Source organism: Xyrauchen texanus, chromosome 22 (genome assembly GCF_025860055.1).
Source record: "Xyrauchen texanus isolate HMW12.3.18 chromosome 22, RBS_HiC_50CHRs, whole genome shotgun sequence".
In the NCBI taxonomy this organism is placed as follows: Eukaryota; Metazoa; Chordata; class Actinopteri; order Cypriniformes; family Catostomidae; genus Xyrauchen; species Xyrauchen texanus.
In genome coordinates this window covers 2,758,529-2,783,090 of record NC_068297.1, presented here as the reverse complement: position 1 = coordinate 2,783,090, position 24,562 = coordinate 2,758,529, and the positions used below count along the sequence as shown (strand labels likewise).

General features: G+C 40.3%; 1 protein-coding gene across 4 annotated transcripts in view; it reads left to right on the top strand.

Moving 5' to 3' along the window:
* The window catches only part of LOC127662448 (transcription initiation protein SPT3 homolog), a 147,300-nt gene that overhangs the window by 58,156 nt on the left and 64,582 nt on the right, over positions 1-24,562 (top strand). For all 4 annotated transcript variants that reach the window (XM_052153622.1, XM_052153620.1, XM_052153621.1 and 1 more), the window contains one exon: positions 22,367-22,451. In XM_052153622.1, the coding sequence (XP_052009582.1) occupies positions 22,367-22,451 (85 nt within the window). The remainder of the gene's footprint in view (positions 1-22,366; positions 22,452-24,562) is intronic.

The following is a 24,562-nucleotide window of genomic DNA, read 5'->3' as shown; positions in this document are numbered from 1 at the left end:
GCTAATTGCAGTAATGAGGCCGAGGTTGGGGAATAAAGCTAGCTTCTTACTGCTGAAAGCAGGCACGCTTCTTTGGTCAGTTCTGTGGTTTTCTGTGATCTTCCTGAGTTAATCTCCTCAATTTACCCCCATAATGGTCACCGAAGTGTCGGATTATCCCCCGAAACAACCATCAGGGTTTGTGGTTTTTGCCTCTTTGGAGCTGCACTTGATTATGAGGGTTGATATTAAAAGATAGTAATCTCTCTGATGTCCAATTTTTTTGTTTTTAGATGGTTATTTCTGGATAGAAAATACGTCACCGTGGCACATTCTTTCGTTTAATCTGAATTTGAGTGTTCATTCTTTAATGCCCTCCAAACTCCTAAATATTACAGGTTTTTTTAAGCTGGGGTAGTCTTTATTTGTGTACTTGTCTTTTTCTATAGAGTGGCCTGTCGGTTTTATCCAACACATTCATGACAACTTGTAAAAATGTGTACAAGATGGCAAAATAGTTAAATATTGTTTGACCTGGCTTGTACGAAAAGATGCAACTTTTATTTCCAAACAGACTCCCAGATTCCCAATCAACAAGCAGAATATTGGGGGTCTGGGTAGCTCAGCGAGTATTGACGCTGACTACCACATCTGGAGTCGTGAGTTAGAATCCAGGGCGTGCTGAGTGACTCCAGTCAGGTCTCCTAAGCAACCAAATTGGCCCGGTTGCTAGGGAGCGTAGAGTCACATGGGGTAACCTCCTCGTGGTAGCTATAATGTGGTTCTCGCTCTCGGTGGGGCTCGTGATGAGTGCCTCCACATGCGCTACGTCTCCACGGCAACACGCTCAACAAGCCACGTGATAAGATGCGCGGATTGACGGTCTCCGACGCGGTGGCAACCGAGATTCATCCTCGACCACCCGGATTGTGTCGAGTCACTACGCCATCACAAGGACTGCGAGCGCATTGAGAATTGGGCGTTCCGAATTGGGGAATAATATCAAAATATCTTTTGATTATCATTTCACACACATAGGAGAGAACGTCGATTAAAAAAATCAGATGTCTCGTAGATTTTAATCACTACTTGAAATTGCAAGTATGTTGACAGCACAAGAGACCGGGTTTGTTTTATCCCATAATTGTTGTTGTTATTTTCTAACTTGAGAGCGATCACACTTATGCCAATGATACTCGTTATCGTCAAACGTCAAGGAAGACGATGTTATGCCGACAAACTGTCCTTGACAAGCAGACATCAGTAGCGATTCACGATCACAATTTTGTCATGAAACAACCACGAGTTGATTTCTTTCATATACAGAGTCTTAAGATTCCACATTGGAAATTTCCGCGACACTTATTAAGAGTTGAGACGGGTCATGAAGTTACCTTTGACAAAAACTTCACTCTCACTTGAAAGTGCTGAAGCATCCACGTGCTATTTACGTTCGCTTTATTCTCTGTGCGCTTTACAATTTGTGGTTTTAAGAAATTGGAAACAACTAAACATTGTTGCTTTGGCCTTGAAAATAAATCTCAACCAGCTGTGCGCTTGTATTTTTAGATATGCTTTAAGGCACTGAGGGGGTTAGTGAAGATGTTTGGCTCTGGGTTTTCACACAGTACCTTCAAGTTCCTGTTTGACATAATCACTGCTTACTATTTGTAGCTAATCTGAATAATGACAATGTTGCAGATGCCACATTCAAAAGAATCGTACTTTGAAAAATCATATCAAAGTGGTGAGTAAACGTTAATTCAAGTTGAAAACAAAACATTAAGGATCCTTTTTAACTTTATGCAAAATTATATGTGTTTTATTACTGAACTCTATACTCTTACTCTGTCAACGTTCGATTCATTAGTGTTCATTTTGTGTCAAATTTGTTTATATTTCTCTTTTTTTTGCAGCATTGATATGGCTCCTCATTCAGTGTACGTTTATGCGATTTTCACCTGTTTTGCATAAGATGAAGTGTAATTTCTGCACCTCTAGCATCAACAAACAGAATTGCAAAGACAATTGTTTCTAAACAGGTCCTCCAAGCTCCACCCCTTAGTCCCGCCCAAACTCACACCATTGGTTGCGCCAGTGTTACTACGTCAGGCTGGTAAGGATGCACATAATCCCTGTTTAGACCTGTTATTAAGATGTGTTTTGGGCTGTTTGTTTGATACAGGATACCGTTAAAGATGTGTCAGTTGGGTACAAAGCATTTTGAGATTTGTCCACTTCAACCACATGCGTTGCAGGAGCTGAGAGAGAGAAGAATCACGTGAGCTCTACCATCTTCTCTCGTATTGCGTTCGAACTGAAGTACTGCAATTTGTTGAGGGTTTAAATTGTTTTTTTAGGGATGCACCGATCTGATGCTTGGATCGGTATCGGCTCCGATACTGAAGCTATTAGACGGATCGGGTATCGGTCCGACGAGCCCGATCCAAATCCGATACTGTGTGTTCGTCCAAAAATGACATAATTAACCATTAAAACCCCATTAAAGTAGTTCATATGACTCATGCATTTTATTCAAAGCCACTTGAAGACGTGCGATATCTCTGTGAATCACAAAAGACTGTTTAATAAGTAAATATATAATATGTGCAGCGCCAGCATGTTTGTGAATGCCGCTGCTCTGTTTACACACACACACGCGGCTATTTTTAACCTTTTAACCCTTTAGTAATATTTGAGCGCTACTCACGAACAACATCTCAGATGTAGATGCTCAATAGTTCGGTTCACTTATAATATGCGTTTAGAACGGCACCGGAGGAGCATTTTAAGAAGTGAATTAAACTACTGTGAACTTGCCCACAAACAGACACATACAGGACGTCCTGGAGAGTTCAGAATGTCAAAATAAAAGCGTGAGGGTTTAAAAGTTAAAGGTGCACGATTGAGATATATTACTATTATAATATATTAGTATTTGTTTGCAATTTATAACAATATTTAAGTCGAATGGGTTCCGAAAAATAACTGTTACATTTGAAATTAATTACATTAATTCTTCTGTTAAAACTCGCTGTAAATTTGTTTAAATCGTCTTTTATTGTCATTTTGGGGTTTTTGGGTTTATGTCATCACATCGTCATGGCAACAAATTTGAAAATTGGATATAACTTTATGCAAATGCGGTTGGTATGTGATTTTATCACACTAAAATCACGATAACGCACATTGTTTACATCTTGTGGTTATACTTTTGAAACAGTATTTAAATGTTAACGGATTAGCCCCCATTGACTTCCATTGTAAGTGTCTCACTCTAACCCAGATCCAAAACATTGAACGTCCTTTTTGACTTTACCATAGCTATGACTTTTGTGCTCCAAATTCCCAAAAATCTTCCAGATATCCCGCCGAGTAGCTTCTCTTGCCTCATTTTTCCCCCTCAATTGTTAGTGATTCATCGTTCTGGTCAGGTAAGATGTCTGTGCGTGGCAGAATGGGAGCACTGGTGTAATGTGAGGGACATGTAATATGTTTGAATCGTAGAACGGGGGCAACAGAAGTTGAGTTTGGGGTGAATCGTGTTGGTTAACTCGGAAACACTCTTGAGGCTGGCAGAAGCTTTATAAACAGGACTGTGCAAGTATAAGTGCTCATCTCGACCTTCTTCTGCGGTCGTATTGCGTAGATGGATGGATATAATTAACAAAGGCTAAAAATGCTTGTAGTATCCAATGACTATGTATCATCGTCGATTGGGATTGGTGTGCGATACCTTGATGTGACTGGCCCAATGAAAAGCCCAACCATGCCACACAATTCTTTAAACATAGTCCTGGTTAGTCGGAAGTGCTCATCCCACAGCTCATCCCTAGAAATGTTTTGAGCTTGGGCGCTCCCAGGTATAATGGAGGCTGATGGCATATGGGAATTGTCATTTGAGCCCTCGTTTTGTGAGCTATTGCACTTGTTCTGCAACATATTGTGGCAGCATTTTAAAGCATAATGTACGATTGCACGAAATCCGTGACACAAGGCGGGTTCCCGCAAGATAATGCACGTAACACAGTTCATGGAAACATGCGCTGTTTTGCGTTTGCTTTAGTCAAATATTCAGAAATGCACATAAAAATGCAAAACATTTGGATGGAGACACAGCTTGTCAGATTAAATGGAGAGCAAATGGAGACTTTGTTTGGAGTTGTTTGAAAAATGTTTGCGGCGATTTTCCGATTGATCGTGATCCTCATGTGAACGACCCCAGTATTGATTCTTAACCTTGTGCGACCCCACGTCCTTCTGCGTGGACATTGTGTTTTGTCTTCGCTATACGCTGTGCATAATTTTATTTCATTTAAACTGACTGATCTCAGTTCAGAACACTCTGGGCTGTCAGTAAACGATTAAACGTTTGATGCATCGAGTCATGTGACAAAACAATATGGCCTCAATCTCAGTGCAGTTTGTAACATACTTCAAAAGATTAGTCTTTAGTTTCATCCAATAAGCCATTTATTTATTCTTTATATGGAGTTAGGATGGTAATAAGGTGCATTTTGAACTGTTCTGAGACCAGTGCAGACAGACAGCACACTGGAGGTTAAGTCATTCACTAAATAGGGAGCAAGGGAGCATCCTATATCTCTCCTATAACTGTTCTGAGACCAGTGCAGACAGACAGCACACTGGAGGTTAAGTCATTCACTAAATAGGGAGCAAGGGAGCATCCTGTATCTCTCCTATAACTGTTCTGAGACCAGTGCAGACAGACAGCACACTGGAGGTTAAGTCATTCACTAAATAGGGAGCAAGGGGATATCCTATAGCTCTCCTATAACTGTTCTGAGACCAGTGCAGACAGACAGCACACTGGAGGTCAAGTCATTCACTAAATAGGGAGCAAGGGAGCATCCTATATCTCTCCTATAACTGTTCTGAGACCAGTGCAGACAAGACAGCACACTGGAGGTCAAGTCATGCACTAAATAAGGAGCAAGGGAGCATCCTATAGCTCTCCTATAACTGTTCTGAGACCATTGCAGACAGACAGCACACTGGAGGTCAAGTCATGCACTAAATAGGGAGCAAGGGAGCATCCTATAGCTCTCCTATAACTGTTCTGAGACCATTGCAGACAGACAGCACACTGGAGGTCAAGTCATTCACTAAATAGGGAGCAAGGGAGCATCCTATAGCTCTCCTATAACTGTTCTGAGACCAGTGCAGACAGACAGCACACTGGAGGTTAAGTCATTCACTAAATAGGGAGCAAGGGAGCATCCTATAGCTCTCCTATAACTGTTCTGAGACCAGTGCAGACAGACAGCACACTGGAGGTCAAGTCATGCACTAAATAGGGAGCAAGGGTGCATCCTATAGCTCTCCTATAACTGTTCTGAGACCAGTGCAGACAGACAGCACACTGGAGGTTAAGTCATTCACTAAATAGGGAGCAAGGGAGCATCCTATATCTCTCTATGCAGTTAAGTGCGTTCACTCCTAAAATCTGATCAAAAGTTCAGTTTCAGGCTGCAGATGATGTTTGGATCACTCAACATGTTTGACACACATGTGACTATGACAATCAGTACATAGATTCACCATTTATAATGTATCATTTTATTTTAACATGGTTGGCTGTGATTGGATGATGCTGGGCGTTACTTTAAATGAGAATTGTTTATGCTAGTTTTTGATTGGTAAACAAAGCAAGCAAACAAACAAACAAAAGAAAAAGTATTTTTCTTCACATCATGTGCGAGCTTAGTCTCTTGTTTGGACTCAAGTATGATATTTGAGCTTACGCGCCTGGAAATATAAGGCCTTTCGGTATTTGGCGTGGACGTCTTTACAGCTTTTGTTCTGCTCTTGGTTTACTCATTTCTGATTGGTAAAATGGTTCAGCACTGGTTTTCATTTGTTTGTTTGACAGTGCAAAGAGAGAACAATGTGATAGTGTTGCCAAAGTATAAAAAAGCCATTGTAACATAATAGTCAAATCAAGTCCAATCATTTTTAATTGTATCGTTTTTTTATTTGCTTTTCCCAATACGCTTTCTTCCAAAGCAGGTTTACATAAAATCAGCTGTAATGTCTGTAACATCTCAAAAACATGAATTAACTAATGAGCTAACACGCCTAGAAACATAAACAATTGTATTTAAAAAAGCTGACTTTTGGGGCCTGGGTAGCTTTGCGAGTATTGACGCTGACTATCACCTCTGGAGTCACGAGTTCGAATTCAGGGCGTGCTGAGTGGCTCCAGCCGGGTCTCCTAAGCAACCAAATTGGCCCGGTTGCTAGGGAGGGTAGAGTCACATGGGGTAACCTGCTCGTGGTGGTGATTAGTGGTTCTCGCTCTCAATGGGGCGTGTGGTGAGTTGTGCGTGGATCGCGGAGAGTAGCATGAGCCTCCACATGCTGTCTCCGCCATAGACTGTAAAAAAAGATGGACGACGCCCCTTCGCTCTTTTCCATTGGTGAGAACTGAAGCCGCCAGTGTCCCGATATGGCGCTGACATCTTGGGACTTGAGTCTGCGCAGTTGCGATTTCGGGACCAGACCTGCGCAGTGAGTAGGAAGTAAAGCTGCGAAATCAAGGCCCCGCCCTCACTCTCGCTGAATCAATCGCAAGCACACGCCCCTGCACTTTTGACTTTTGACTTATGACAGTGTGAAATAATTAATTATAGAAATGTAGATATTAAATTTAAAGCTCCAATCTCCTCAGTCCTCCGAAGATCCCGAAAAAAAAGTCAGTTGGTGCTTCAGTGACTACTTCGCTCAGAGAACCTGTCAATCACAGCTGTCAATCATGATGTCACAGCACCGTTTTTATAGCATATAACTAAAAACAAACTTATTTTGAAAACAAACACTTGAAATGACATCAACGTGATAGAAACGACAGTAAATGACAGAAACTATCTTTGGAAAAAAGATATGTGAAGTGTAATTTAATTGTTTAGTTGGTCTCAGGTCCCGTTGAAAAACATGTGGAGACGGGGTTTATGACCTATACTAGGACCAGTCACCGGGGGGGGGCGATCGAGACGTTTTGGCTTCACTTTTGAGGGCTTGTGCGGCACGCTTGGTCTCCGCAGTGTCATGCACAACGAGTCACGTGACAAGATGCGCCGATTGACGGTCTCAGAAGTGGAGGCAGCTGAGACTTGTCCTCCACAACCCGGATTGAGGGGAGTAACCGCACCACCACGATGACCTACTAAGTAGTAGGAATTGGGCATTCCGAATTAAGGAGAAAATGGGATAATAAAATGTATTTAAAAAAAGCTGACTTTCTGTAGCTTGGTATTATTTAAAATTTCACAACTTAGTCCCTCTGTACACATATGTGGAAAATGCGCACAGCAGTCACGCTCGGGTCTCAGCACGTTAATATGCGTTAATGCAAATATGTGCCTAAACAGTAAAATACGCTTGTTTATTATTGTTTCTCCCAAGGAATTGGCTGCTTATACTGGTGCCTGCTCATGCATAAAAGTATTGCCTCAACGCACTAACTTTGGATGATTGCCGGCATGTTGTCGGACATTTTTTACATTATTCGAAGCACATAACTGGTAATCAGAAGGTCGCTGGTTCGATCCCCACAGCCACCACCATTGTGTCCTTGAGTAAGACACTTAACTCCAGGTTGCTCCGGGGGGATTGTCCCTGTAATAAGTGCACTGTAAGTCGCTTTGGATAAAAGCGTCTGCCAAATGCATAAATGTAAATGTAAAACTGACCCAAATCAAAAGAACTCACATCTAAGCCTCCATGATATTGTGCTACCTGGATATGGCTCTCGTCCCTCATTCGATGTAATCCATTGATTTTCTCTGCGTTACCTTGCTTGTAAACTCTGTTGGACACTCTTGCATGCTGTGCATTTCCTTTCCTGACCCCGTGTTTGTTAGTTAAAATCCAGTACTCAAATTAAATGGGATGTCACCCTAATGGCCTGTGAGCGGACATGGCAGCAGGTGCTTTGGGTATCTGTGATTCAGGACGTGGCTTTCATAAGAGCAATTGTTCTAAACAAGAGAGACAGCTGGCCCATGACAGAGGTAGCAGGTATTGTGTTTTCACTGTTTGACTTTGGACAGGACAGCTCATCAATAACCCAATGAGTCACTTGGTCTGTGAGTGGAGTTTGTTGTGTCGTGTACATTGTTGTGTGTTTTTTCCCATGTCACAGCCATAGTCACGTGTTATGGAGGCGTGCTTTAATGCTCATCACTAATACACAAATTATCCTCACTCATTTCATAGACAACTGGCTTGTAATAGGACATTTGTGAGCTTTTGTTTTCAATGAATGCAAGATAAAGCAATAAGCCCCTTGAGGTCAGACGTTACAGTGATTTTACTATGGTTAAGGTGCGTTGTTTGACAAAACGCAAAGCAGAAAGCCTAAAATCCCCTTTATCATGTAAACCCACTGTAATGTGTGTTAAACACGTTTCGATTGTTCTTTTGCATGATGCATCTGCAAAACATTGCCATTATTTGTCTATATCCTTCGGATTAGCTGCAAATAGTAAACAATGATTACTGTATGTTGTTTATGTCAAAATGTCATGTTGAAAAGGAAATTAAAGGGATAGTACACCCGGAAATGACAATTGTTTAATAATGTACTCTCCCTCGTGTTGTTTCAAACCTGTATGACATCTCTGGCAAAATGGCAATCTCAGTCCCCATTCAATTTCACTGCGTCTTTACAATAAAAGTGAATGGTGACTGAGGCTGGGAGTCACTAACGCTCTGCCTAATGTCTCGTTTTGTCTACCATGTTAAAATTAAAGTCAAGCAGGTTTGTACGAAGGCTGAGGGTGAGTGAATAATGACAAAATGTTTGGGTGAACTGTCCCTTTAAGGCTCTTTAGGGTTTAAATCACTGTTACACGCTGGCTTAAGTTGAATATTGCTTATATTCAACAGTGATCTTCAAATAAAGTTAAGGGTTTTTCAAGTTTAAGATCAAATTCAGTGGATGTACTGATTAGGGTTGGGAATGTAGAAGCAGTTGCTTAAAAAAAAAAAAATACTGGAGCCCGATGATTTTCATGACATTCTGGTCCATTTACCGGTCACAAACGTGCAATTTTCTGCACAATAAGGAGGGAACATCATACTGAAATACTCGGACAGTGTCTCCTGGAGCATTATTTTGCTTCAGCACTTCCTCTCTTCTGAACCTGTAGCTGAAACACACAGTGTGACCCATCTGGTGCATTTGTGAGTGAATGTCTCTCATGAGCTGGTTCCTTTAAAACTACAGCACGAAACAAGTTGCACTATAGACCGTTTCCTGAACAATTGACTCTTTATGAGACGGATCTTATGAAACTACAGCATGGAACACACAGTGCAACCAGAGTAGTCTGATTCCTGAACAAATGACTCTTATGAGCCAGATCTTTTGAATCTGCAGTGAGCAACATACAGCATGTCCAGTGTAGTCCGATTCCCGAACAAATGACTCTTATGAGCCGGATCTTTTAAATCTACACTATGAAACACAGCACAAACAGTGTAGTTCAATTCCCAAACAAATGACTCTTATGAGCCGGATCTTTTAAATCTACAGTATGAAACGCAGCACAAACAGTGTAGTCTGATTCCCGAACAAATGACTCTTATGAGCCGGATCTTTTAAATCTACAGTATGAAACACAGCACAAAAAGTGTAGTCCGATTCCCAAACAAATGACTCTTATGAGCCGGATATTTTAAATCTACAGTATGAAACACAGCACAAACAGTGTAGTCTGATTCCCGAACAAATGACTCTTATGAGCCTTATCTTTTGAATCTGCAGTGAGCAACATACTGCATGTCCAGTGTAGTCCGATTCCCCAACAAATGACTCTTTTGAGCCGGATCTTTTGAATCTACACTATGAAACACAGCACAAACGGTGTAGTCAGATTCCCGAACAAACGACTCTTATGAACTGGATCCTTTGAATCTACACTATGAAACACAGCACAAACAGTGTAGTCCGATTCCCGAACAAATGACTCTTATGAGCCTTATCTTTTGAATCTGCAGTGAGCAACATACTGCATGTCCAGTGTAGTCCGATTCCCCAACAAATGACTCTTTTGAGCCGGATCTTTTGAATCTACACTATGAAACACAGCACAAACGGTGTAGTCAGATTCCCGAACAAACGACTCTTATGAACTGGATCCTTTGAATCTACACTATGAAACACAGCACAAACAGTGTAGTCCGATTCCCGAACAAATGACTCTTATGAACCGGATCTTTTGAATCTACAGTATGAAACACAGCACAAACAGTGTAGTCAGATTCCCGAACAAATGACTCTTATGAGCCGGATATTTTGAATCTACACTATGAAACACAGCACAAACAGTGTAGTCCGATTCCTGAACAAATGACTCTTATGAACCGGATCTTTTGAATCTACAGTATGAAACACAGCACAAACAGTGTAGTCTGATTCCTGAACAAATGACTCTTATGAACCGGATCTTTTGAATCTACAGTATGAAACGCAGCACAAACAGTGTAGTCCGATTCCGGAACAAATGTCTCTTAAGAGTCAGTTCTTTTGAACCTTACAGCTTTCTGTTTAAAGAAAAAAACCTTCATAACAGGAAAACATACTTAAGGAAACATCTGCAAGCCTCCAAATTCCCCTCGAAGAAGGCGGTTTGAGTAATCTCTTAAAAACAGTCAGTGAACAGAAGCTGGATATTAAAAATACAAATGGCAACCATATCCTGTTATTGAAGCGCTGGTATCTTTATTGCATGGTATGAGTAATGTAAAGATTTCATGCTCTTCAGAAGGTATGCCATTCTCAAAGCATGACTGGACGCATTCTAACGCAACAGACGACTGTGTCACCCTATTAGTGGGATTGTATTTTTGACATCGCGGTTGGGTGGGTGTAGCTCAAACCCTAATTTTACCATTTGCTGCGGTCCGTTGTTGGTGTAATTTTGCTTAAATAACAGTTTGGATTCAGTGTTTTTTTTTTTACTTCTTTTTTTTTTTCTTCTTTTTTTAATAGTCCGTGTACCCTGCTGTCTGTTCTTGCAGTTCTTGGCCATTTTCTGCACTCAAAATGCATATCTGAGACAGCTTTGCCCAGATGCTCTAACGTAAATGTTGATTCGCGACCAGCAGCCTGACCATCCGGAAAGAGCCAAGACATCGTGTGTGCCAGGAGAAAAATAGATCGCAGCTGAAGAGTGGCATGTTGAGTTTGTAATGTGCCCGTCCAGAGCTGTCAGAACGGAACGGTTTACGGTTGAACGTGTCAAACGATCTAATGTAATATACAGTATGTCTATTGTTTTGATGTCTTTAGCGTTGCATGAGGAAAAAGGGCTAACAGGATGTGTTTATGAACTGATAACCTACCGTTTTACTTGATTTGTGTGAGAGGAAACAAAAGCAATTGTTGTTGTATTGCCTCTAGTGTTCGCTTCACCAGTAAACTGACACAATATGTGCAACGAGCCACATAAAAATCATTTAGCAAAAATGTATCTGTAGTAAAATTGATCTATGAGACCAGAGAGGTTGCTATATTCAGTCCAGAGACAGCCTGCTGTTTGATTTTTCTCATCAAAAACAGCTTACACCAAACCGCTTAGGGGGTGTTCACTAGATGCATCATTGCAAATGTTTTTTCCTATGTAAACATGCACTAGAAAGACTTTTTCGTCTCTTACACCGCATCTTGCTGTTTGTGCTGCGTTTCATACTGTAGATTCAAACGATCCAGCTCAAAAGAGTCATTTGTTCGGGAATCAGACTACACTGGACATGCTGTATGTTGCTCACTGCAGATTCAAAAGATCCGGCTCATAAGAGTCATTTGTTCGGGAATCAGACTACACTGTTTGTGCTGTGTTTCATAGTGTAGATTCAAAAGATCCGGCTCATGAGAGTCATTTGTTCGGGAATCAGACTTCACTGTTTGTGCTGTGTTTCATACTGTAGATTCAAACGATCCAGTTCAAAAGAGTCATTTGTTCGGGAATCAGACTACACTGGACATGCTGTATGTTGCTCACTGCAGATTCAAAAGATCCGGCTCATAAGAGTCATTTGTTCGGGAATCAGACTACACTGTTTGTGCTGTGTTTCATACTGTAGATTCAAACGATCCAGCTCAAAAGAGTCATTTGTTCGGGAATCAGACTACACTGGACATGCTGTATGTTGCTCACTGCAGATTCAAAAGATCCGGCTCATAAGAGTCATTTGTTCGGGAATCAGACTACACTGTTTGTGCTGTGTTTCATACTGTAGATTCAAACGATCCAGCTCAAAAGAGTCATTTGTTCGGGAATCAGATTACACTGGACATGCTGTATGTTGCTCACTGCAGATTCAAAAGATCCGGCTCATAAGAGTCATTTGTTCGGGAATCAGACTACACTGTTTGTGCTGTGTTTCATAGTGTAGATTCAAAAGATCCGGCTCATGAGAGTCATTTGTTCGGGAATCAGACTACACTGTTTGTGCTGTATTTCATACTGTAGATTCAAAAGATCCGGCTCATAAGAGTCATTTCTTTGGGAATCGGACTACACTGTTTGTGCTGTGTTTTTTCAGGAGCTCCACATTTTGAAGAACTCATTTTAAGTTAAAGAAGTTCAACTTTTAATATGTCTCGCTACACGCCTGTATTGTGTTGCATTCGTTGCACTTCGTCTATCTTTTTTCAAAGAACACGTTTTGTTCGAACGGCTCATTAAACGGTTACCATTCATGTTTCTACTTCACAGCATTAGACGCCCAGCATTCAGTCATCTAAGACTATATTTTATATAGTTATAATTATGTTTCGCGGGCTTTCTTGGTCTCTGTTCTCTGATTGGTGAAGCTTTCTCTGCTGCACCATGGGTAGTGTAGTTGTTTACCATGAATTCCACTATTAAATTCGATTGTTCAAAAATGAAGTTGAACTAACGCTGATGGCTTCAGTGGAAGCATGTACCATTTTTAACAGTCATGTTATTTGGCCCAAAAACATCAACGTCAACTCTTGCTGTCTGCTTTTAAGCTATTATTTGCATCATCCCCAGAGAACGTCATCAGGACAAACAAATCAGGAATGAAAATGTGTTGTGCCAGTGTCTCCTCGTAGTGTTTACAGCGCTCGCTGAGTAGTTTTGTTAGAAATGCATTTCAATTACAGTATACTGCAAACGTTGGTTTACTATGCAACTACGTCACTCATCCAAAATGTAAGCAATCACATCAGATTCAGAGCTTTCACTAAAGTTAATGGCTGCAGTGCTAGATATAGTCATGTTTATTTAACTGACAATGCACATAACGGCAATTTTAGCTTTTGGCCGTGTGGAAAAACAACCACATTAAATCATTTAAGAGCCAAAAATACTCTCAGCCAATGGAAAACTCATATTGAGATGCCAAGCTTGATATTTGTGTTTAAAACTTAGTGTTGTTGAACTATGGCAACTAGGAGAAATCCTTCGAAGCTTTAAACGAAACCAACCAGCTCTGAGGTGCAACAATCGTAGCAAATAAGTGTAAGAGAAAAAAAAAGACAAAGGTACAAGTAGCTAGCTAACATCTAACGTCTCCATCACGGACAGCTATCAATTATTCATTTAAGAGCTCATTATGCAAAAAGGCATGCCACGTTTGACCAATCAGAATGAAGTATTCCAGATAGCTTGTATTATCTCTATTTTGCAATGGGGATTTTGAACGCTGTTTACACGACTATTATCAGTTTTCCATTTGCAGAAAGTCTGTAAACCTTTTTGTATTGTTTCTGTTAGTTTTCATAAATGTTTCATTAAAATCTGAGCTTGTGGAGTTCTCAGACTAACCCAAAAACCTCTCGGTTTGAACACAAAGCCCTTTCAACTTCTCAAACTCCTGCTTCTTTATCTCTGCACAAACACAAGAGGCTTAAAGGTGATTAGGAGCGGGGAAAAGGCACACGTCAATAATCACTCACTTATCTTCATTACGTGGTGGCAGCAGAAACTGTGCTTTGCGGGTCACATGTGTTTATGATGAAGGAATTCTCCGGGGCTTTCTGTCAAGTGCAGCGGAGTTCACGTGTTGACCAGCACTCAGACCCAGGTGGTTTTCGGCACAAGCTTCACCTCAAATGAAAGTGTCCTGCCAGCTCAGTTTCATAGAATGAATGATATGTGTGCTTGCTCACTCAGAAATCATAGATTGTGCTTTTCTAGTGTTTGTCTTTTTATATGAGTCATTTAAATCTTTCTTGGACATGTTAAGTTACTTTGAATATTATAGAATAAAAATAGAATAAAATAGATGTAGATTTGTGAAAATTGTCCTAACAGAATCACGAATAGATTGGAATAGATAAGATCTGTTATTAGAATACAATGTTTCTTAATTGCTGTAAAACTGTGAACAAATTGGAATAGATGAGATCTGTGCATTGAATAGAACAGATTAGAATAGAATATTTGTCACATTTAATGTAGGACTGTAATAGAATATTGCATGGATTTTAATAGAGGGCATCTATGAATAGAATTGGAATATAATGTGTTTTTTTAATTGTTGTAGAACTGTAGTAGAACCGTGAACAAATTGGAATAGATGAGATCTGTGCATTGAATAGAATAGATTAGATTAAAATAGAATATTTGAATAAAATGTTCATAGAGTTGTAATAGAATCTTGAATAGATTTGAATAGAGGGCATCTGTGAATAGAATGGAATATAATGTTTTTTTAAATTGTTATAGAGTTGTAATAGAATGTTTTTTTTAAATTGTTATAGAGTTGTAATAGAACCTTGAATAGATTTGAATAGAGGGCATCTGTGAATAGAATGTGTTTTTTAATTGTTATAGAGTTGTAATAGAGTCTTGCATAGATTTGAATAGAGGGCATCTGTGAATAGAATGGAATAAAATGTTTTTTTAAATTGTTATAGAGTTGTAATAGAATGTTTTTTTTAAATTGTTATAGAGTTGTAATAGAACCTTGAATATATTTGAATAGAGGGCATCTGTAAATAGAATGGAATAGAATATTTTTTAAATTGTTATAGAGTTGTAATAGAATCTTATATAAATATATTTATTGTTATAGAGTTGTAATATAATCTTGAATAGATTTGAATAGAGGGCATCTGTGAATAGAATGGAATAGAATGTTTTTTATATAAAATTTTAATAGTTATAATAGAATCTTATATATATATATATATATATATATATATATATATATATATATATATATATATATATATTAATTGTCATAGAGTTGTAATATAATCTTGAATAGATTTGAATAAAGGGCATCTGTGAATAGAATGGAATAAAATGTTTTTTTTTTATTGTTATAGAGTTGTAATAGAACATTTAATATATTTGAATAAAGGGCATCATGGAATGGAATACAATGTTCTTTTAATTGTTATAGAGTTGTAATAGAAACTTGGATAGATTTGATTAGACTGCATCTGTGAATAAAATGAAATAGCATGTTTTTTTAATTGTTATAGAGTTGTAATAGAAACTTGGATAGATTGTAATAGTGGGCATCAGGGAATGGAATAGAATGTTCTTATAATTGTTATACAGTTGTAATAGAACTTTGAATAGAATGGAATATAATGTGTTTTTAAATGGTTATAGAGTTGTAATATAACCTTGAATAGATTGGAATAGCTGAGATCTGTGCATGGAATATTTTAGAATCGAAGCTTGGCAGCATACACGAGAGTGTTCAAATGCGCTGACATGCATGCACAGTGCAGTATGATACAATACATTGTACACTAAATGATAGCAATGTACGATATATGACTTTTAATAAACCACCAGCCTATTTTTATACATTCATTGTATTCTCAGACAAAACTCAACGCATTTGTTTTAAATGTTTTATTTCATGAACTTTTCTTCATGCTTAAACCTGTATGATTAGTCATAAAATGATTTAAAACAAGTGGTTTGAAGGGGACATTTGATTCTATATCTTTCCATTTGTGTGTTTTTGAAGTGCCCAAACATTGTGAATATTTCTGAAATGTGCTCCCAAGATTGTGCATGCAATGGCTGTATTAAGTTGGATGAAGTCAAATAAGCACTCTCTAATACGTGTTGAAGGTCTCAATATCGCTTGACAATCCACTGAACAAAATAACAAACTGTGCGTTCACTTACGACTGGAGCTGCCACAACTGTTTATTTTACCAGACAGTCACTGCCAGTAACATACAGATTTTTAAACAGACATTCAGAGCTTTTGTGTTTGTGTGTGACAGGGCAGAAACAGAGCGTGGAGTGTGTGTCCATTAGAATGATTTGTGCCCGCTCATAAAGCAGCAGTCAGCGAGCTGATAATCCACATCGTTCTCGAGCTGCGGTCACTCTAGATTTCTGCACTTTTCTAAAACCTAGTAAGCTGCCTTGCTGTCTATTGCCTACATAGACTGCTGCCTTCTAGAGCGACTGCGCAATTTGATCATGTTTTGAAAATATAGGTGTAGTACCGTGTTTCTATGAGAACATGTTAAGAAATACTCTTGGGTGGGACTTCATATGGATTAGAAAAAGTAAATAAGGTCAGTTGACTTTAAAGCACACCTTTACATTTTAGATAAAGTGTGTGTTCACCTGGTTATAAAGCCTTTACTTTATGATCACACTAATTTAGAGCACAGAATAATGTCTGTGCACTTGAATTCCCTCATATCAACCTTCACGTCTGTTTTGGTGTCTGGAGAATTGCTCCCCACTGTCTGAAAATAGCCCAGGTCCAACGAACCCCACCCTACCTCTCTATAAACGCCTTTGAGCTGGGAAACTCCACAGCAGCTTCAGTTAGAGACACACACAAACTGTAAATACATTTCAAAGTGGAAAAGTCCTGGATGGTCTGAGGAGGACGAAAGTGTTTCTAAGGACGAAATTAGATGCACAGGATATGTTCACATTTTCCGATTTATACTGTCACTAAACACACTGGTTTTATTTGTATTTTTTTCATTTGGTGTCTTTTAAGTGACCCACATTATTAAGATGATTTTCTTGCACTGTGATCTCATGCAGACCCAATGTTACAGTCGTTGATACAAATCGCAGACTATTATTTGTTGTTTGTATTGGTTGTTAGCCAAAATCTAGAAGAATCAAGGCTAAATTAATTTAAGGGGTGTCGATTTAACCTGTTTATTCAGTGCAATTAATTATATAAAAAATAACATGTTAAACATTTTTTACAATTAATCATGTCCCCAGAATTTAAGGAAAATTCCTAGCATTTCAAGCATGATGTAACACTTGTTTTCAGCAGGGGGCAGTAAGCAAAACTCCATCTGTATAGGCAACATGCAGCTGTAATGACAACAAACCAAACTCAGGTTTACTTAATACTAGCGTCAGCACAAGATGAGAATGTAGCAGGGAGGAGGGCAGAGGAACGGCCGCTGACCGCGAGGGGAGGAGGGGCTCCTAGCTGACCACCTGGAACATTCAGGGCACTGCCAGGGGTGGAGGAGGCCGTTACCAGCCGCTAGAATGGGGCGTGTCATGTGGACTGCCAACCAAGACTGGGGAGGGGCCTGGAGTGGGAGAACTGCTGCCCCTTCCGTCCACAGAAAACATTGGCGGGACATTCCATATACCAGGGGTCAGAGGACTGCCTCTGCCAAGCTACGGCATATCAGAGATTCCGGAGGACTAGGGGCTCCCCAGTCTGAAGGAAAGGAGGGAGGAGGGCGGGGCCGGGTGTGCAGCATCACAACCCCTAACCAGGCTAATCAAGCCCTCGAGAGGGATAAAGGTAACCGGAGGCGGCAGTTCCAGAGAGAGAGTTACGGGCAGCTGCCTGGCAACTGCGACTGGGGAGGGGCCTGGAGTGGGAGAACTGGTGCCAGGGGCGGGAGAGACCCCTTCCGTCGGCAGAAAACATGGCGGGACATTCCGTCTGCCAAGGGCCAAAGGACTGCCTCCGATCCGCCCGGGGAGGCGTGGATGTCGTCCACTAGAGGGTGGAGGAGTGGCCAGGATCAAGCTATGGCACATCAGAGATCCCAGAGGACTGGGGGCTCCCCAGGTCTGATAAAAAGGAGGGAGGAGTGTGGCAGGGAGGAGGGCGGGGCCGGGTCTTGATGCTGCACACCTGGCTCCTAACCAGGCCAATCAAGCCCTCGAGAGGGATAAAGGCAACCGGAGGCGGCAGTTCCAGAGAGAGGGTTACAGGCAGCTGCCTGGCATGTGTTTGTATTTGTCTTTTTGTTTAAGTTTATTATTAAACTATTATTTATATTTTCAAGCCAGTTCTCGCCGCCTCCTTTCCCATTAACCCTTTTACACTGGTGCCGAAACCCTGCAAGGAGGAGGGATGTGCTGTAGTAGAGTCCTCACCACCAGCATCCACCCCAACGGAACGGCCGCCGACCACAAGGGGAGGAGGGGCTCCTAGCCAACCACCTGGAGTGGGTGAAACGCTGCCAGGGGCGGGGGAGACCCCCTCTATCCACCAAAAATGCGGCAGAGCATTCTGTCTGCCAGGGGCCGGAGGACTGCCTCCAATCCACCCGGGGAGGTGTGGATGTCGTCCACTAGAGGGTGGTGGACTGGTTGAGGACCAAGCTACGGCGTATAGGAGAACCCGGAGGGAGGAGTGTGTGGCCGGGTTGTGATGCTGCACACCCGGCCCCTAATCAGGCTAATCAAGCCCTCGAGAGGGATAAAGGCGACCAGAGGCGGCAGTTCCAGAGAGAGAGAGAGAGAGAGAGAGAGAGAGAGAGAGTTTCGGGCAGCTGCCCAGCATGTGTTTGTGTTTGTCTCTTTGTTTAAGTTTATTATTAAGCTATTATTTATATTGTCAAGCCAGTTCTCGCCACCTCCTTTCCGTTTAACCCCTTTACAGAGAATGATCTGGACGGAGCACAATTTTGAACGAGGGATCTCAAAACGTTTTAAAGTACCTTTAACTTGACACAGCGACCTAAAAACGCGTGACGCTACAAAAGCGTCCATCTGAAGCATGCATACATTAATGCTTCGGAAAATTGACAAATTAAATTGCAAAATGGATCGTTATGGACTGTAGGCCAATGATAAACTTATGTTCAATAATATGGGAATAAATATGATAGCCGATGGACATCTAAAGCCATGAAAATCTAAGGTGGTGTTCCTAAAATAGGCTTCAATTATGGTTATATAAATACATACAGCATATAATATATATTAATTCAAATTTGAAGTATTCACACACATGATAGAATTTGTTTATCCACTGCCCGTTTATTATTATACTTTGCCGTGAAGTGGTTTCCAGGATACAAGGATGTTTTCTCACAGCATTGTGACATCAGAGTCCAGGTGAAAGGCCCAGACTGCGTGACCGTGTTTAAGGACGGCGTTACAGTCTAGAAACGAACTTTCCCCTCACTTTAAAACCTCTGCCAAACGCAATTCTCCACTCAGCTCCTTATCCTGCAGTAGTGTCTGAAATATAAACAGCATTTGCTGTACTGTAGTTTATCTTGGACTTAGAACTGCCTCATAGACTTTATTCAGTGTTTTAATTCCGATAACAGTAGTTAATGATGGATCAGGGATAAAGCAAGCGCTTTAATCTACCTATAAGCAAGACATCAGATTCACAAACCCGATATGAAACTCAAATATTTTCCTTATAACCCCGCGCACATACGCGACTCTTTGAAATCAGCGTGCTGCCCAAGGGCCGAGTAAATGATGAGAATTTGGAACGGAGAAAGCACAAATTGTTTTAATAAAACACGTCATACTTTGGTTACAGCTGTAATTAGATTTCACCGGCTGTCTGCTGAATGAATTCACAGTCATAATCTCGGTTAACCCTGTAACAATAACTGTGGGGATTTTGTGATGAATAGAGTATAACCAAGTACTTATATTTAATTAACCCATACTGGATTACATTTAGTTGTAAAAGTCGGTGTGGTCCTCCAGCAGCGGCACAGCTCTCGCTGAAAAAAGCGATTGGAACAACATGATGACAGATTTTTGGTGAACTGCCCCTTTAACTGAGAATCTCAGGATCAAAGGATACAATGTTGACATTCTGTATCAAGTTGGTTGCAGAGTGTAACTGTTTGCCCATAGTAAAGCAGTGTTTCGGCCCCGGGCCCCATCGGACATAATGTTTACTGTAAACATCTCTGATCTTTTTCCTCCGTATTTAAACATTTGATTGTTTTCTGGAATCGGGGACTGTTAAGTCAACATGTTTACATCAGACACATTGGTCTCGCCATTTCTAAGCAAATACAGGCAGCTGGCGAGATGGAAAAAAGCAGAGGAGGCCGCCGCCGCACCACCACGCGTGCATAAACATCGGCGGGGTGCACTCTCAACCCAAAATTTCTATCCAAACATTCAGTTTATTATTTACAAACTGATGATGCTGCCTGGCATCATGTGCACACACTGACTATGTGGTACCCCATAAATGTTAGCACAAACGGGTCGACCTGAGCTAATTCTGCTCTCGATATTAGTTCAAATCAGTCTCACTTTTGAAAACAAGAGAAAAGTTGCATCAAAATTTCAATGCTGTTCTGCATGTCGAAGATAATCGTTTTCCATCATTTGTTTTATTGAGGCGGCACAACTGTCCCCAAATATTCAGATTAATGGGTGATCAATCTAGTCTCGTGATAATGAACATTACTAATAAAGTACATTTCTGCAGGCAGACTTTTAAATGCAGCGTTCTACGTTTAGCTGTGAAATGAACACTAGAAGCGCTACAACCACCAGGACAATTGCGTTTCAGACCGTACATGCAACGGTGATTTTTTTGCATGCTAGTGAGTGGAACGAAGCGTTTTCATACATTTCAGTGTTTAGGAGCAGCTTTTAGAAAACGCTTGTAACGCCAGTTGGACGGAGAGCGTTTCAAAAACATAAATGATTGGCATACAAAATTAATGTAGACATAGACTCAGTCACCATTCACTGTCATTGCATTTTTATTTATTTTTTCTGTACAATGAAAGTGAATGGTGACTAAGTCTAACATTCTGTCTTGTGATCCACCAACAAAATAAAATCAAACAGGTTTGGAACAACATGAGGGTGAGCAAAGAATGACAGTTTTTTATTTTTTATGGAACTATCTCTTTAAATTCTGACCATTGTTCAGTCTCCATAATGTGTCTCTGGTTTACTGGTATGCACTGAAATATTTTGAGACTAAACAAACTGAATAAATTATACAACTGGATTTAATAACCGATTTTCCTGTGGGACACATTTGGATGAAAATGCATTTAAGTGAAAATATTAAAGTAACAGGAACAAGTTTGTGTTGCTCTTTTAAAGGGACGGTTCACTTTAAAATACATTTTATGTCGTTCATTCCTCGTTTTAAATGTTTTTATTTTTTTTTAAAGGGACAGTTCACTTTAAAATAAATTTTATGTCGTCGTTCCTCATTTTAATTTGCGTTGCTCTTTTAAAGGGACGGTTCACTTTAAAATATATTTGATGTCGTCATTCCTCGTTTTAAATTAAAAATTTTTTTTTAATGGGACAGATGTCGTCATTTCTCGTTTTAAATGTAATTTTTTTTTTTAAAGGGACAGTTCACTTTAAAATACATTTTATGTCGTCAATCCTCATTTTAATTTGTATTGATCTTTTAAAGGGACGGTTCACTTTAAAATAAATGTTGTCGTCGTTCCAAACCCTTTTTTTCTTTCCATTTGGAACTACATTAGGGTGACTGAATGATGACAGAATTTTTATTTTTGATTCGACTATCCCTTTAAGCATAACTTAGCTGTGGTTTTTATCAAGCAATTGTCATTTCTGTAAATAAATTTGGTTAATCTTTTTACTAAACAAATGATGCCAATCATTTGTCATGGTTCTATGTGAAATGCAGTTTCATGTTGGTTGACAAGTACTCTCCATCGTAACGGTTGTGCTTCTCATGGTAGTTCTCATCTCCAGCTCTCTTAAAGGCAAGAGTTTGTGGCCGTTCATGGTTTGTGTTACTATTGGATGAAACCACTGTGTCGATATTAAACATACTGCAATGTGGGAAGATTTGGCAGCTACGGTGTGGGAAAAAACTGTGAATTAAGGCCAACAAAATGTGTAAATAGCTCTCTTGCAATGGTTACTCAAGCCATCTGTGATGAATGTCAGCTTTTGCTCCCATTGAGGGCTTAATTCTGTGTTAAGTGCCATTTTATGAACATTTACACACTGTGAAAATGATTAAAATAGTGATTCCACTTTATATTTTTGTGTAAATTGAAACAAAGGTTTTGAAATTCACTTTTAGTGAGTGTTTTGTAATCATTGGTCAAGTGCTTATAACATAATGTGCGTAGAATCATAGGTGAAGAGGTTATTTAATCATATTTTTTTTTATTGTGTACTTGCAGGTTTGCCCTTGGCGACGCTCGAAGACCCTTGCACGAGACCGCCGCCCTGGTGGAAGACATTGTGCACACCCAGCTCATCAAACTCGTATGTGTAAACAGCATTCGAAGAAAGCTTAAATGCTTTAGCAATGCAATTAAAGTCAACATGAAATGGCAATCACATCTGTTTTTACATCTGTGCTACTATCAAGCCGCACTGCAGCACCGCTATTGAGCCAGCAGGGTGAAACCTTTTTAAAAGTCCACAGTGAGAAACATATAGCATGACAAAGACTGAATCCCAAACTAATGACTCTTATGAGCTGATTTGTTTGAGTCCACAGCTCAAAACATGCAGCATGGCCAGTGTAGTCTGATTCTCGAATGAATGACTCTTATAAGCCGATTCGTTTGAATCCACAGCTCAAAACATGCAGCTTTGCCAGTGTAGTCTGATTTAAGTTTGGGTCCCCCTGCTGGAGCGGTTGCCCCCGCGACCCGACTTCGGATAAGCGGTTGAAGATGGATGGATGGATCGTGCCGGGCAGGCCCTCTTTCTCAAAACAGTATATTAAAGCTGAGGTGACACTAGCCACTTCAAAACCACTTTATATATCCCCTTGAGGTTTGCCGTAGAAAGTCCATACGCTGCTTCAGAGAGAAAATAAACATACTGTTTCATCTGACTTTTATTGTCATTTATTTATAATCATTTTAGCGTATATCGTGGTAGCGCATCACGTCGCGTCTGGTTAGGACCCCACCCCCCCTTGCGACCAACTCAGGTGCTGGTGCGACCATCTGTATAACTTGGTGGCACCACTGCTCTCAAATGTTAGTCTGGAGCCCTGCAATGTGAAGTTAAAGATACACATTATAAGTTTTGTTTCAATTAATGGCGATTTATGCAATCTATTGAATTAATAAAATATCTAAAAAAGCCTATGTTAACACCTTTAGCTTGAATCTGTTTTGACCAATTATTAATCTCATTATTTAGTAAAGGCTGCTAAGTGGAATTCCTTGCGATTCCTACTTATTAATATACGTGTAATAACAATGATTCATAAAGCCCCCAGTTGTGTTATAAGGTTACCTACTTTACGGTAATATAGCTGGTCATTTAGGTTCAAGATTTTGTGCTGATAATAGTTTAAGGTAACTAGCATGACACCCTGGTACATATGTACCACCCTTGTCATTTGTGTCTGGAAAATGGTTTTACTGAAATCTGTAATTAACTATAAATAGCATCATCAGAGGCCATCTGTTTTCCCCACCAGTGGGAACACCAGTGACTTCAAATGCTTCCTCGTCTTTTCCAGTCTTCTGAAAGGAATCACGTTCAGTCCGACCGCTGCAATGTGATATGAGAATTGCGCTGATTTAAGTAAATAACTGTGCTTACAAAGCCAATTGCTTTCACTGCTTAGATAAACAGTGTTCCTCCCTGGCTTACACCTTGTCATGCCGTTACCACAAGCAAATCAAAACAATGACTGGAACACAGCAGAATTCCCCTGTACACAGCCCAACAAATATCCCCGGGAAGCAGCATGCATTTTACTGGCACGCTGACTCGTGATTTAATTAGTTACGCTCGAAGGGCGCCTCAAGTTTGGAAACTCGGTCGGAGAATTATCTCTTCGGGGTCATGTGGAAAGATCTGACACATTGCGATGGTTTTAACCTTTCACCCCGTAAATCCATGGCGTGCTCCCTCGCAAAAAGGAGTGAAGTAGCTCTTAATGTTCATTGTTTTGACCTTTACCCTGCCGAGCCAGAGAGCTCTTAAATCAGGCAAGCCGGAGGTCTGTGTGCTTCACTGTGTAACCCACCTTACGGACGCTACCCTGCATTTGACATGCTTAAATGTGTAATACCACTTCTATTGTTGCCATTATACAGTGTGGTCCTTTCTGGTTACTTAGGGAGCCAAACCATCACGGTGCTGAATGCATCTTGCAGGAGTAAACTCAAGAACAATCAAGCTATTTAACTGTATTTGTATTGCACTGCGTCCATCTTGCCCATTTATACTCTACATTTACTAGAATGTCATTTCGTTCCAAACTTGTACGACTTTCTACTATGAAGCTTTCACAAACTGTACATATTTGAAGAATAGCCCTTGCCTCTGAGTGGTGGTGGTGTAGTGGTCTAGTACATAACTGGTAATCAGAAGGTTGCTGGTTCGATCCCCACAGCCACCGCCAT